This window comes from Tetrahymena thermophila (assembly GCF_000189635.1).
Source record: "Tetrahymena thermophila SB210 genomic scaffold scf_8254777, whole genome shotgun sequence".
In the NCBI taxonomy this organism is placed as follows: Eukaryota; Ciliophora; class Oligohymenophorea; order Hymenostomatida; family Tetrahymenidae; genus Tetrahymena; species Tetrahymena thermophila.
Window position 1 is genome coordinate 542,518 of NW_002476535.1, and position 14,978 is coordinate 557,495.

A 14,978-nucleotide genomic window follows, 5' to 3' on the forward strand; every position below is an offset into this window, starting at 1 on the left:
ATATTAATTTTTAATAATCACATATTGTAGCTTAATCTTTAAGTTTTTAGAGGAGGAAGGTAGCTAGGTTATTTTATATGATTGTTATTGTATTAAGATAATATTTAAGGTTGATAAAGATAATCTATTTTGTTACTAGAATAATTTTATGATGAATTTAAAACTTCTTTTATTTACTGTGAAGAATTATTTAATTTAGAAGGTAAAGGGGAAACATTTGATCTATGTTTTATGTTTGAGTAATTTCTATGTTCAAACATTATTATTTTACTTTTATCATTATTATTTTTTATTTATGAATTATATTTTTATTGTTTCTTTCTTTCAAGTATAAGCTAACTTAATTCTTTTCTCATTACTTTTTGCTATTTGTAGATATTTTCTAAATTCTATTTTATAATTGAAGAATCATTCATTTCTATTTACTCATCATTTTCTTACTCATTCATTATTGAATTCAATCCTACTTAGTTTGATTCAATTGAATTATTGTGGTACTAATTTTATTGTGTTTACAAACTATGTTAAATTTCATTATTATGCTGATGGTCAAAAGACTGATCTATATAATACTTTTTTTAAAATTAATTATCAAAATCATATATTATAGGAGATTTATTTTAAAAAGAAGGGATTTCGTTTCTTTCTAAACTTCTAATCTGAGTGCTTTTTAAATTTCTAGTCTAGCTGTATTCATTATAGCTTAAACTTTTATCATTCTATTTGATATTTGACAAAGTTCTTTTTACTTTATTTTATTGATTCATAGGTGAAATACTGTATAAGCTTGACTATTAGTTATTAAATTTACTATAAACTTGCTATCTATATTGCTATGGAATGTGGTAACTCTCTTATTTTACATTTATTTATTTCATACTTGATAGATTATTATTGTTGTTATTAATATTATTGTTTATTTCATCTTCTTTTTTTTGAATCTAATTTAAATTAGATACTTAAATAGAAATATGTGGCTGAGATGAAGTTATCTGAGTTGTAGGTAGTGTTAATTGGCTGTTTTCATACTTCATTATATTTTATTAAAACAAAGATTAGTAGGTAGGAACATGCAGCAAAGTTTCTAGATGCGCTTCTGTTTTTTAATTTGGAAGCTTTATTTTAGAATAATCAAGCTAAGAAATATCTAAACTTATTTTTCTTGTGTCTATATTTAGGTTTTCAATTTTAACTTCATTTTCTAGTTACTCAATAATGTCTTGAGGATAACATCTTTAAAAGGCTACATTTTTAGGCAATTGTAGCTCCTTAGGTAAAACTCTCAAAGGACTAATTTGTTAATCAATTTTCAATGGACCTAGTGAATGTCCTTTTACATATTTGTTAAACAAGTTTGTAGCCTTCTTATCTAATCCATCTTTTCCATAATAAGTTATAGAGTTATTCAAAACATCTTGATAAGAAATATTCTTCAATTTCTCTTTTGCAATTAAACTTCTAACATATGACCTATCCTATTTTAAATCAAATTTTCATATTAAAAATTTATAAGATGATAATAACATTGAAATAAATCAATTTTATTGAATATTACTTTAATTGGAGTTAAAAATAATCCTGCTCCTTGCTTATTATTCATGATATTTAATATTTGTTGAGCACTTAAAATTTAAGAAGAATCATTATTATCACTGATTTGTTATGAATTCTAAGATAGATCTTCTTAATTTTAAGATAAAATTCTTTTTCTCTTAGCAATACTAAAGCATTGCATATTATCATTCTTCATGCTTTACTAAATTATATTTAAAAATAAAAAATGTTTCTGTTATCTTTAAGTAGCAAAAGTAAATATTTAACATTATTATCAAATAATAATAAATAGACCATATTAATATTAATTTTAATACTGGTTCTTCATCTTCATTTTCTATTCTATAAGGGCCGTCTTCGATGTCATGGTAAAACAGTCTGATATTAACTAAATACTCGCATTCCTTGAGTATATAATGTATAGAGTTGTCTTAAATTTATTTCCTTTCTTTTCGTTATATCCTTAAATTATTTGCAATATCTAAAATATACTCTAAAGCTTCATAAACATTAATAGCATTTATTCCTGTATCATCTGTTAAGAAGTCCATTAATCAAATAAAAAGCCAAAATTGTAGTTTTTTGTTTAATAAATAACCAAGCGAATTGTACAGAAATTATTTTAATTCCTAAAAAAAACCTTTTATGTATCAAATATCAGTGAAAGTTAGTTAGTTGTATTTGTAAAAATATTAATTTACAAATGATGGATAAATAAGAATAAAAATAATAATTTAATTTTAATTTTAATGGTAAATATTTCATTCTTTGATAAATATTAATTACATTCAATTATTCAAGTAAATTTTAACCTAAAACTATCTTAATTATTTAAAATATATTTATTTCAATATAAATCCATTTCATACTGAACTCAAAACAAAATTATTTTTTTTAATAAAAAAATAAATAAGTGATAATAAATAATTTTTCAATTAAAAATTTGATTTATGCTGAATAGATATTAATGTTAAGCTTGAGATATAGACTTAGTTATTTAATAATTCAGATAAAAAATTTCAATAAAAAATTAGTTATTTTTAATTTATGAGTAACATTATTAAATTTTTATTATTAAAATGAATTTTATTTTCATGTTAATATAAATTGTATTTAATCAATAAATTTTATTGAGTATTTTTTATTATTATCAATATATTAAACTATAATCAATAGTATTTTACATTAAATTATTATTTTATTTATATTCATTTTTACAATTTTTAAAATTAATTCACTTAAATTTCAAATATTTAATAAAAATTATTTTACTAAAGCTATAAAAAAAAGTAAAATGCTTATTTTTAAAATCTAAACTTTTTTTATTTAACATAAAAAAGAACTTGCTTTTTAATTTATCAAAAATTAAAAAAGATTGGTTAAATATTTCATTCATTAAAATTTGCTATTTAAATCCCTTAAAAAAAATAAATTTCTAATATTTGAGTTAAAAATAAAAGCATTTTAAAAGAAAAATAAATTAATTTGTAAAATCCATTAATTACTCTTCTTTTTAAAACCAAAAGTATGTGTTAAAAAAAATTTAATAACAATTTAATTTAAGTTTAGTTATATTTAAAGCCTTTTAATAAAAAATTTAATTTATTAAACTCAATTAATATTTTATTTTAATAGTAAATAATTGATGTTGATTAAAATGTAATTTAAAATTTATGCTCGGTACTTATTAATCAATTAATTTTTGTAAACTAATAAGTTAATAATGAAGTCAAATTAGATATATTTACGATTCTGTAAAGTAAATAAGGATTAATAAGTGTTTATATAGATTTGTTTATATGTATTTTCTTATCTACAGTAAGGAGTAGTTTTAATAATCAATATCCTACTTAATTAAGTAATATTAAAAACAATTCTAAAAGTACAAGGAATAATTTACTTTTTATAAAGAAAGGCTTCTTAGTTTTTTTAGAACATCATAATAAATACCAAACAAACTAAAATCAAAAAGTATAAATAAATGAAATTTAAATTAAATAAGCTTAAATACATTGATTTATTTGGAAGGAGGACGGAATTAAGTATGAATGGTTAAAAGAGTCATAAAACATGGTGCGGAACATTTTGTACAATAATGATATTTACAATATGCGCTGTTTCAGCAATCTATTATATAACATAATTTTTTAGAAGAGCTAACCCACAATATATTTACAGTGAAGTTTATGATTCAATCTATGATGTAAAGTAAGATAAAAACACTATTAGTCCATTTTCAAATTTAAAAATTGGATCAAATGGTTTTTTTGCTATGATGGGATTTGAAAATAAAGACTATAATATTAATGAATACAAAGTATAGTTTACAGTGCTATCTTAAGGTAAAATAGTATCTGAATATAAAGGAATTAATTGTTCTGAAATAGACTACTTTTAAGACTTAATGGAAGATTCGAGCATTTCTGAAATGTAGAATTTTTAGTTTGTCAAAGAAAATCCTTAAAATTTTATATGTTTAGGAAATTCTGAAGTAGATAGCTTGTTATTTGTCTATGAGGCATAAAGTGCCATATTTATTTAATTAAGCTGCCCTGATTCTTAAAGTTGCAAAAGTTTAAATGGTTAAAGGGTTTTTATCTTATCATCTGATTATTTAGTAGTCATGTAAGATTTCTCTAATCCTTTAGATTTATATATTATGAGTAACTATGTAGATTTAGATTTAAATTACAGTACCATAGTTGATGTTCAACTACAAAAGGTTCTCATTTAAACAGATATTGGATATTTAACTACAGAATACGAGTATTAGTAGTAGGTTACTTTCAAAGATTTCAAAAGATACAATTAAATAAGAAATCCAACATCTTTCTCCTCTCCACTTTTGATAATTGAGATTTAGCCTTTCTCAAAAAGGTAGATTTATCGGGTAATAAAATTAGTTACACTGATAGCTTATGAAAATTAGAAAAGGCCATTCTTGAATTTTATTAGAATATATTTGTTTAAGCATAAATACCATTTGAAAAATGAATATCTTTTGGTTAAATTATCAGAATTAGCAATTTAATTTGGAAATGTGTTTTTTAAGCAAAATATTTTTTAATTATTTTGCTAGAATTTGTTCAATTTATAAAAATAATTCATAAATAAATTGGTCATTTTTTTTGTTTATTTTTTTTATTAAGAGAAACTATTTAACCAAATATTTTGATTGAGAACTATGATTTTATTACAATTAATTTGAATTTGTTTAATCTTAATTGGTTAATATTTATTTAAGTTTTATTGTATTTATCATATGAGAATAATTTTTTATTTTTTTAAAAATAAAAAGAGATCTTATCCTAAATTCCTTAGCGTATTGAGTATAATTGGTGGTCTTATGAAAACGCTATTGGTAATTGGGTATTTTTGCACAAAACCATTTTCTAAAATTTCTATGAGATCAGAATTAGTTAACTAGTTATTTACTTTTGAAAAAATAAGCAGTAAAAAGTTGAAAAAGATTCATGAAATGTAAAATAGTTTTTTTGTTGATGAGCATTTATTAGATATTTATAAACAGTTAGGGTTTGAGCGAAGAAAACTTTAATATGGATGATAATAATAATTAAAAGCTTCCCAGATCAAAAACAATGACACTTACTAATCGAAATTAATAAAAAAAAGATTAAATAGCAAGAAGTTTTGAAAAGTTAAAGGATGATCATATAAAATTATAAATATATAATAGTGAGTAATTAACCTCTTTAAGAAATACTCCTTATTCAAATTATAATCTAGAATCTAATTTAAATACTGAAATACCCCACAGTAATTTAATAACAGCAAGATAGTTTAATGGTAATAGTGGATAATAAAAACAATTTTTTGTGTATCCTGTAAGTCATTATGAAACTTAATCCATAGAAAATTATGAAAATTTATAAACTGATTTTAAGTAAAATTTAAAGACTCAACACAATGATGATGGGATAAGGTATTCTCCTATATAAAAATAATATTCTAATAACAGTGAAATACTTTCTGATGATTAATTTAACAGCGCAAACTAAAATCATGCTAATTTTCCATAAATTTTAAACTCGATAGATATTGGTTAGAAATATTAACCTAAATTATTTAATAAAAATAATAGTTTTTAAAAAGAGTCATAATTTATAGCTTTAAATGATAATTTTATTGAGAAAACTAATAATTATTTTAAAGAACAAAAGATATAAAACTAAAATGATTTAGATAATGGAAACCTTAAAACATTTTAAACTTAATATTCTTAAGATTTAATAACATAAGGACCTCTAACAACATAACACAATAACCAATTTATGAATCACTTAGACTTTGAAACCATCAAAGATAAAAATAATGTAACTTAATCCACAAAATCAAGTTTAAAGAGACTTAATCAAAGCAGGTAATTAAAACATTCTCTTTCACAATATGATGATAATAAAGGAAATTAAGTAGATTTGCAAAAGTAATTGGAGTAAAAGAATTTAATGTAAAGAAGAAATGCAAACTTCGATAGAGACAAAAAGGCTTTTATTAAAAAAGAAACAAATAGAGGGTCATTATTTTCAATTTAAGATTAGACATAAAATTAAGATTAAGAAAAGGATTAGAAAAAATAAACAAGTATTAAGCTAACAAAGAATGCTTCCTTGCAAAAAAAAGATTCCATAAAACCTCCTAATGGATAATAAAGCTAGGCTGAAGGTGAACAACAATAAAATGGGAGCACATCTAGAAGAATAAAATCTTTTTTTTCATCTAAGACTAAAGAAATTACTGACTTAATTCGTTTTAATATAAATTAGAGATAATAACATAATAAAGAAGATGAAACCTAGAAAAACAATGAAAATTTAAGTAATAATTAACAATCTTAAAGCTAAAGTGTAGAAGAAAAGAAAAAGAAACACTCAAACTTGATAAAATAAAAAACAAACAAAAAATTTGAAGGAATATTAAATGAGAAATAGGAAAAGTCAATGATTTTAAATATTATAGATTATGTAAAATACTTTTTTGCTTGCTTTAAAGATACAACAAAAGTAAAATAAATGAAATACACAAATAAAAAAGTGAAAAAGCGCCTTGATATTATTTACATTTTAGAGAAATTAATTGAAATTGATAAGCTGAAAGTACTTCTCTTAAACCCTGATTAAATTAACTTATTTGACTATATGCCAAAAGAATTTGTGTAGTTTAATAGCATGGAAAACACAGAGATTTATGATAAAGATAACAAATTCGCTACATGGTCTTTGCTATGTGCTGAAAAATCAGCCTTAGATAAATATTCTAATGCATGCATAGCTTATCATCATATTTAATAAAATAGTAACAAAACAAAAATTGATAAAAAGCTCATACAAATGCTGGATCCATAAGTGAAAAGATACTTTAATAAGATGTTAATTTAACCTGAAGAATTAAATTAATATAGAACTTTATTGGCCGATTATTCCCTTAGTCAAGATGAAAAGAACCCAGATGCTAATCAAAATATGAATCAACTTTACTTGAACTAGTAAAATGAGCTATACAATACTGACAGTCACTAATAAAATATTTTCAATTCCCAAATTTAGCACAATCTAATTAATTCTAATTAGCCATATTTAAATTAATTGCATATGGCACAATCATAAAATATTAATTATATGAGCAGCAACTTTTAATAATAAGGAATAAACTAATTCTAATTACTTGAAAAAAGTAGAAATCCTTATTTAAATAATGATATATTCAATAGCTAGAGAATAGTGGATAAATTAAACTATTCATTTTATATACCTCATGAATAATAATCTACCTTTAGTATTCAAGAAAAGCCAATAAAAGGAGAAAAAAATTAAATAAATTTACATTAAAGTAATAAATCCTTATCTCCTAAGTCAACTAAGCATGATCCATCAAAACTTTCTCCTGATTTGTATAAATATAATAAGTAAAGTAGTCCAGATTTTTTTGCTATGAATAATCTCAAAAATAATAAAAAACTAACTTTAAAATATTAATGGCAAGCTCCAATTATTGAAGAAAGCAATATATTTATTTCCTCTGAGTAATTTGGTGGGTCATAGAAACAACCAAAAGATCCAAACAGTCCTACTTAATTTCCCAAACAACTTGAAGAAAAAAAATCTAATTTATGGATTAAAAGAACCCAATCGATTGCAATAGCAAATCAAGAAAAGTAAAGTGAAGAGAGAAATAATAGTGATTTTGATGAATAAAAAAGCTAAATTTAAATGAATTAATTGAGTATCCCTAAAGTATAGCAACCTGCTGAAACGACAAATGGAGAAAATAACGAAGAAGTTATTAAATTTGAAAATACTGAAAATACATCTTTGAATTAGTCAGAAAAGCTAACTACACCTCCTAGTTCATAAATGAAAAATAAAAATTTTAAAACTAATTCCAACTCACAATGAAAATGAAAATAAATTAAAAAAATAATAAATTTTAAATATTTTTTGTTTAATTTTTATATATTTATTCAAAATCCTTAAAATTTTTAAAGATTTCTTCTTAATAAAATTTTATTTTTATTGTTGTCAGTTTTTAGTAAATTTAATTTTAATTTGTATTTTAACAAAAAAAAATGATAAATAAAACTGTAAATAAGTGTAAAAATTACGTCAAATTTTTTTTTGTTATCTTTATTTGCTTCTTTTTTTTATTATTTTAATTTTTTATTGCTGATTGATAAAGTTTCATTTTTTGGTAAATAAAACAAATAAATATTTTATTATATTTTCTGAAATAAGCTAATTATAAGCTAGATGGAGTGAGTGAGTTATAAAAGAAAAGTAACATAAATCAAATTATACGATATAAGAAATTAGATTATATTTTATTGAAGTAACTTTATAAAAATCAAAGTCTTGGAGCATGCACTTTACCCACAATAGGAGCAATAGTTTCATGCAAAGCTGATTAAACTTCTGGTTTATTAACTGGATTTTTGTTTTGTACCCAATCTAATAGAGTTTCATATACGTCACCTTTTGAACTACCTATAGCACTACGGAGAGTATTATCATGGAAGCTCCAGGCCTCAGCAAGGCCAATGGCTTCAGGACGTAATTCAACGAGTAATTATTCACGAGCTTCACGCATAAGTTTAAGCTATTCACCATTAATATGACCACCTTCGTATAAGGCATCAGGTCTCTCTACAATCTTAGTGAGGGCATATAAAGCACACAATCTTGAAAGAACTTCTCTAATAGACTCATCGTTAACTTAGATAATCTTTTCAAAGAAAGAGTTGAAAATATAGTAGTGAGTGTGAGATGTGGCAGCATCACATAATAATGATCCAGCAGCAGTGTCAAAAGCTTCCTTAGGATGCATCTTTTTGATCTTAACTGAGTCTTCAAGTTAATTAGCTGCTTTAACAACACGGAAACAAGCAGTGAAACGCATCATCTTTCTAAGAGGCTCAAGTAACAAGAATTCTCTCATGTGTTCAGCTGTGCATTTGGTTGAGAGCAACAAAGTATGATCTCTTAAGTATTCGCATTGAGGAGGAAGAATGTTACGGCTTTCTGGGCGAACAGACTTGCGGAACTTCTTTATTAAGTAACGAGCAGTTTGTAATAACATAATAGTGTTTTCACCTTCGAAGGTGCTGTAAGGGTACCAGAGTTTAAGACGACCGACTAAACCACTGTATGAAGAAAAGCCGTGACCACCACAAGATTAACGAATCTTTTCCATACCAACGAGAGTAGTATGGGTGCTGACAGATTTATGAGCACTAAGTAAACCATGAAGATCTTGCAAGAGAGAGAAATCATTTTTGCTACATCTTTCTAAATTTTCTTAAAACATATTGATGGTTTTCTTAAAGCTGAAAGCCATTGCATAAGCGTCAGCCATATAGGGAAGAAGTTTATCTTGTTATGTTTGATAATCTAAAATAGTACGTTCAATACCGTTTTCGTCTTTAAACTACTTGCGAATTAATGAGTAACGAGTAGCAATAGTAAGCTAAGCAGCTAAGAAGTAATAGGATTCGTATAATATTCCCAATCTAACCTTCATCATTGTAGCATAAACAATCTTTGGATTACCAGCAGGAATAAATTCTCCCTTATCTGTTACCTTTACATATCTGCTTAACATATTAGTTCTTGGTATTCTAATCTGTTTATAATATTAATATTTTAATTAGATTAACTCTTTGCAAATAGAATTTATTTATTTAAATTTAAATTTGTTTAATTTTCTTTTTCAGTCATAGCAAACATTAATCAATATGCATGCAGGCTTGGTTGCTTCTGAATTTTTTATGAAATTTTTTAATTTAAAATTCTTTTTACGTTATTTAAAATGAGGAATCCATTATCTTTACTATTGTATCCATACTTAGGTCCAATATCACCAACGTCAATACCTTTTAATAAGTAAAAGAAAATAAGTTAGATATATTAAAGAGGAGATTAAACTTTTTATCATTCAATAATTAAATCTATTTATATAGTTATTTATTAAATAAAATATCTATTTGGTAGAAACAATTTTTATGTTTTTAAATATTTTTTAAGAGATAAATTTTTTTTCTGATTTAAATTACCTGGAAGGGGCTTGTGGGTTTTAAGATCACGTAATTGAACCACAAAAGGTTAAGGTCCATATCTTTGTCCATTTATGATGAGTTGAGCATAAACAATAGCATGGTTAGCAACTAGACCTAATTCTCCTACCCACCATTTAGCTGCTCCAACTTCAGGGGTATTAAGAATGAAACTGTCAGTAGCTTAGTCATAAGTAGATGTGGTTTAAAGATTTTAAACATCTGATCCATGAGCAAGCTCAGTTTAAGCATAGCAACCAATAATTTTCATCTAAAGAGCATCTTAAAGCCATCTTTTCTAATTTTAAAATGAAAATAAGTTTAAATTTAAGAATTTTTTAATTCTAATTTAAAAATTGTTAAAACAAAAGTGTAGCTTAAGATTCAAACAATCTATATAAGCTTCTAATTCTGAATTATAATTGATATTATTCAATACTTATGTTTTGAGTAGGAAACTCGAGCTAGAAGGAATAAATTAGATTTAAATATTTTAATTTATAATAAAGAATTACTTATTGTTCATCATCAGCTAAGAGTTAAAGACTAGGAACAAACATGGAGTGGTGAACAGCTCCAATGAGAGGCTCATCAAACATAAGGCCACAATATTTGTTAATTGGGTTTGATGATTAATTGAACAATTCGTGATATCTATAGGTCTTTTTGCAATATTCAGCAAAGAGCTCCTTACGAGAAATATCAATTTTGGAAGGATCGAATTTTAAAATAGGATCATCAGCAAATACTTGTTAGTACTTTCTAAATTTTTACAATTCTTCTGGCCCGTCATATAAGAGTTCAGCCATGGCTTCTTAACTGAAAGAAACTTTTTCTCTTTCTTACTTGAATGGATTAGTTGACATCTTACTTTTTTTAAATGCTTTTTATTACTCTTTTTACTTTTATTTTATTGTTTTTTGATGAAAATTGTTGGGTTTATTGAATTGTTTTTTCTGACAATATGTTTTGTTTTAAATTGCAGATTCTATCTTAAAGTAAGTAATAATCTTGTCCTATTTTTAATTTCCTTTCTTATAGATTTTGCAATGGCCTTTATTATTTTTAATGAATTTCTTTTGTATGAAATATTTTTCATTCACTTTTAAATGTAAAAAACAAAGATTAAACCTAAAAACATAGCTATTTATTTAATTTATTTATGATTCGTTGTTTTTATTTCTTGACAAGACGCCTATGACGTCGCTTATACTTTTAAGCTGATGCGCAATACTGGCATTACTCAATTAGAAGAGGACCAGAATCGAAAAAATAAAAATAAATACATTTCTTCATATCAAAATTTATCAAGACACAAAACATTATTGATATATTTTTTGTTCTGTCCTGAATTTAGAATGACTCAACTTGGATATCTCTACTTCAATTTTTTAAAAAATTTATATTTTTTTGCTTAAAGTATTCCTGGAAATTTGCTTAACTACCAAAATTTTAACTGAATTTCCTAAAAGTAAAGAATGTTTTGCTACGATTGTTCTAGAATGAAAACGTTTAATAATATTATCACAACAAATAAACATTCCAATATTTTTTGATGAGGAATAGTACATATTAAATTAAAAATTTATTTGAATGTAATTCACAATTAGAAAGATTAACTATCAAAGCTCATTTGATTATTTATTTTATTATTATTAATATGAAATTGCTTTCCACAATTAAAAGGTAGAAGCAAAAAAACTTTATTAAATCTGCTTACTTTTATCGATACATTATTATTAAAATTTAAATATTATACTTCTAAAATAAATCTTTTTGTGGTGATATAAACATACAAAATATATAAAATCGGCGTCACTCAACTCAAATTTTTGTAGAATTTTTTGCTTTGTTTTACAGATATCTCATTAGTATTTTAAATTACTTTGTAACAAAATCATTGACATTTTATTATAATTAAATTAATTAACTAAGTTGGTATGTGTCATATTTATTATTTTTTGTCTTAATTACTTCTTAGATTTTGTTTAAATCTAGAAAAGTTTGCTTAATAAAAATACAATTTAACAAAATAATTTTAAACTTATATAGATTCTAATATAAATATTTCAACTTTTAGTTTTGTTGCAATAATAATTTTTTCTTGACAAACTCTTTATCTTTTTGTAGTATATTTACATTTCCTTTTATCTTAGCCTTAAAAGGAAAAGCAAAGCACTCAATATAACTATATCTAATATTTGGGGAGAAAAAATTAATATTAGCAAAGAGTTATTTAATTTATAAATTGATATCATATTTAGAGTCATTCATTTTGCTGCGTCAACAAAGATGTGATTCTTTTTTAGTTTTAACATGTCTGCTTCTAGTTGTTTCAGCTATTCCTCACACTTCTCTTTCCTATTTTTTGTTTAAATATACGAATTCATAAATCGAATTAAACAGTAAATATTTTTCAGCGCAAAAATTCTTTATACAACTTTTAAAAAAAGGATAACATTTATTTTCCTCTAATATTCTAATAAGGTTAAAAATAAATGAATTATTTTCATTCATATTTTTATTTTTTAATTAATAAATAAGCATTAATATCTATGTAAAAAATAGAAACATTTTTTATAATTTATAAATTTTCAAAATTATTTTATTTATTTATTTATTCTTTTGAATGTATTTGATTTTAAAACCTATTTAAAGAAATTTTATATTAATTAAATTTTAAAAGCGCTAAGAATCAATTCTTTTTAATTTATCAAATATAAAAATGTTTGATTTTTGCATATTGAGCTATTCATTTATATATAATTTAAATCAAAATAAAATATCTAGATATTTATAAAATTTATTAAACTTAGTATCAAATAGTAAAATGAAGAAAAAAATAATTTAAAAAAATTTTTAAAAAAAAAATCTTCATTAAAATATGATAGCTAACTCAAATAATGACCCTCCCTCCAACCCAATATTATATTTAATAAGTCACTAGCGTAATAATATTTTTTAAATTGAAATAGGAAATTACTTTCTTAATTTATGGATAGTATCTATTTTTGTGATATGAGTAAGCTGCTGATATTCTCTATAAACTTACTCCCATTTACTCTTTAGTCCATCTCTTAAATTTTGCAGTTCTTATTATGAAAGCTCATATCTGTTGATAACAAATTAATAAAATAACTAATTAAAAAGTTATTGATAATTTTGTAATTATAAATAAAAATCCGTTATTATTTTTTTTAATAAATTTTTGAATACTAATTTCAAACTAGCATAATTAATTTATTAATTTATATATGATTTAGTTAATTAAAATTACAGTTTCTTTTATTCTTCCTATTCCTAAGCTCTTACAATATCTTTCATTATAATGCTTTCTTATAGTGTTCTTTCTTTTATTCTTTGAAGATATCTAGGAGTTTATCCGTATTCTTTCTTTTTTAACCAATCTGGTTAGGATTGAGATACTGCAGGTACTATTTTGATATAAAAAACAAGTCTTTAAAAATTATTAACTCATTTAGAACTAATTCTATAACTAATAAAGCAAATACTTCAGAAATTAAATAAATAAAAAAATAAATAGATTTTAGTTTCTTTTTTTCTATGTAACAAATTATAATTGTAATTACCAGATAAAATATTGCTAACTATATTATCAAGTATGAAATTCTTTTTAGTTCCCTTCAATAATAATGGCGATTCGCTTAGTTTGGGTACAGGAGGTTTAATTTTTTCTTAGCTATGAGATTGTCTTATAGAAGAATTATTTTCTAAGTATTTTTAATTTTTTGTAATAATTAGCATTATAATAAGTTAATTAACGACATACATATTTTTGGTAAGTGAAAGATGGATTGAGAGCCTTCTCCTTTTTTAAGATATCTATCAGGAGACTATTTATAAGAACCTTATTTTTAAATAAAAATTAAGATCTTAGTAATTATTTAATTTTGCTGTTTGACATGAATTTATTTATTCCGCGAAATAAAACATCAAAAATTAGCATAAGATAAATGTCTTATTTTATAAATAAAAAATAACCTTTTGGTTTTCCTAAAGTAGAATATTTGCATGAGATTGGGTGATCTTCAATTATTTCTTCAAAATGACCCCCACAATTTCTAACCTATTATTTAAAAGGAGAGGTTTTCAATCATTAAAATTAATATAATTAATTTTTAGTTTAGCTTCAATTAATAGCAAAAATAATGTGGCAAATTTACATTTGGTTTTTAACTATTTCTAAGTGCAAGAGTAGATCCTGTGGGAACGATGTCAGGAGGGTACCTAGATTTATATTTTCCTTATTTTGGAGGGATATAAACCTCTTTTGGGATTATATTATATATACTTTCTTCTTCCTAATACATTTATAATTTATCGATCAGTGATTTATAGTTATTTTTTAATTTATTATTGATAATAATAATTACTTTTTAAACTAAATCCTTTTTATATATCTATTTATATTATTTACTTTTAATAAAATGATTGATAACTAACTAATCCTTAATTAAATAACAATACTACAATTCTTTAAAGTACTTGTATTTCAAATAAATAGATAGCCTAACAAAAATAAAACTCGTTAGATTTCATATAAATATAACAAAATAAATTAAATTATTTTATGAAATTATAAAGTTGATGTTGAATTAATTATGAATAAAAAATATCTTAAATTTCATTTGTATTTTTTATATAAAATGTTTTGAATTAAAAATTATTTTAAAATTATTTTTGTTAAGGTTTTTATGAATATTAATAAACACTAAAATAACAATAAAAAATATTATTTTATGTAAGAAATAAAATTAAAGATAGTAAACAACAGTTTTTAGTCAAAATTATTTTCTAAAAGTAGATTTGAGATTTTTATTATATCATAAATAAAGTGTAA

The 14,978-nt window shown here is 23.1% G+C and overlaps 4 protein-coding genes across 4 annotated transcripts; 1 reads left to right on the top strand and 3 right to left on the bottom strand. All coding sequences in view use genetic code 6, as the record gives it.

Annotated features, from left to right (window-relative positions):
• Positions 1 to 17: 17 nt before the first annotated feature.
• TTHERM_00370790 (hypothetical protein) lies at positions 18 to 2,105 on the bottom strand (the record flags this gene model as incomplete). The annotated part of the gene is made up of 3 exons (XM_001009509.1): positions 18 to 1,475; positions 1,556 to 1,756; positions 1,872 to 2,105. The coding sequence occupies 3 exons, from the start codon at positions 2,103 to 2,105 to the stop codon at positions 18 to 20; spliced, it is 1,893 nt and encodes a 630-aa protein (XP_001009509.1).
• Positions 2,106 to 3,403: 1,298 nt separating this feature from the next.
• On the top strand, positions 3,404 to 7,967 carry TTHERM_00370770 (transmembrane protein, putative; the record flags this gene model as incomplete). Its single annotated transcript, XM_001009507.2, has 3 exons — positions 3,404 to 4,444; positions 4,853 to 5,034; positions 5,084 to 7,967. Exons 1-3 carry the CDS (start codon positions 3,536 to 3,538, stop codon positions 7,965 to 7,967), a joined length of 3,975 nt encoding a protein of 1,324 aa, XP_001009507.2. The 5' UTR covers positions 3,404 to 3,535.
• Positions 7,968 to 8,412: 445 nt separating this feature from the next.
• TTHERM_00370760 (peroxisomal acyl-CoA oxidase) lies at positions 8,413 to 10,983 on the bottom strand (the record flags this gene model as incomplete). Its single annotated transcript, XM_001009506.1, has 4 exons — positions 8,413 to 9,687; positions 9,864 to 9,937; positions 10,118 to 10,415; positions 10,633 to 10,983. 4 exons carry the CDS (start codon positions 10,981 to 10,983, stop codon positions 8,413 to 8,415), a joined length of 1,998 nt encoding a protein of 665 aa, XP_001009506.1.
• A 1,404-nt stretch (positions 10,984 to 12,387) lies between these two features.
• TTHERM_00370750 (DNA polymerase delta C4-type zinc-finger protein) lies at positions 12,388 to 14,448 on the bottom strand (the record flags this gene model as incomplete). The annotated part of the gene is made up of 7 exons (XM_001009505.3): positions 12,388 to 12,478; positions 13,101 to 13,229; positions 13,395 to 13,551; positions 13,708 to 13,848; positions 13,908 to 13,985; positions 14,120 to 14,204; positions 14,302 to 14,448. The coding sequence occupies 7 exons, from the start codon at positions 14,446 to 14,448 to the stop codon at positions 12,388 to 12,390; spliced, it is 828 nt and encodes a 275-aa protein (XP_001009505.1).
• Between the last annotated feature and the right edge of the window lie 530 nt (positions 14,449 to 14,978).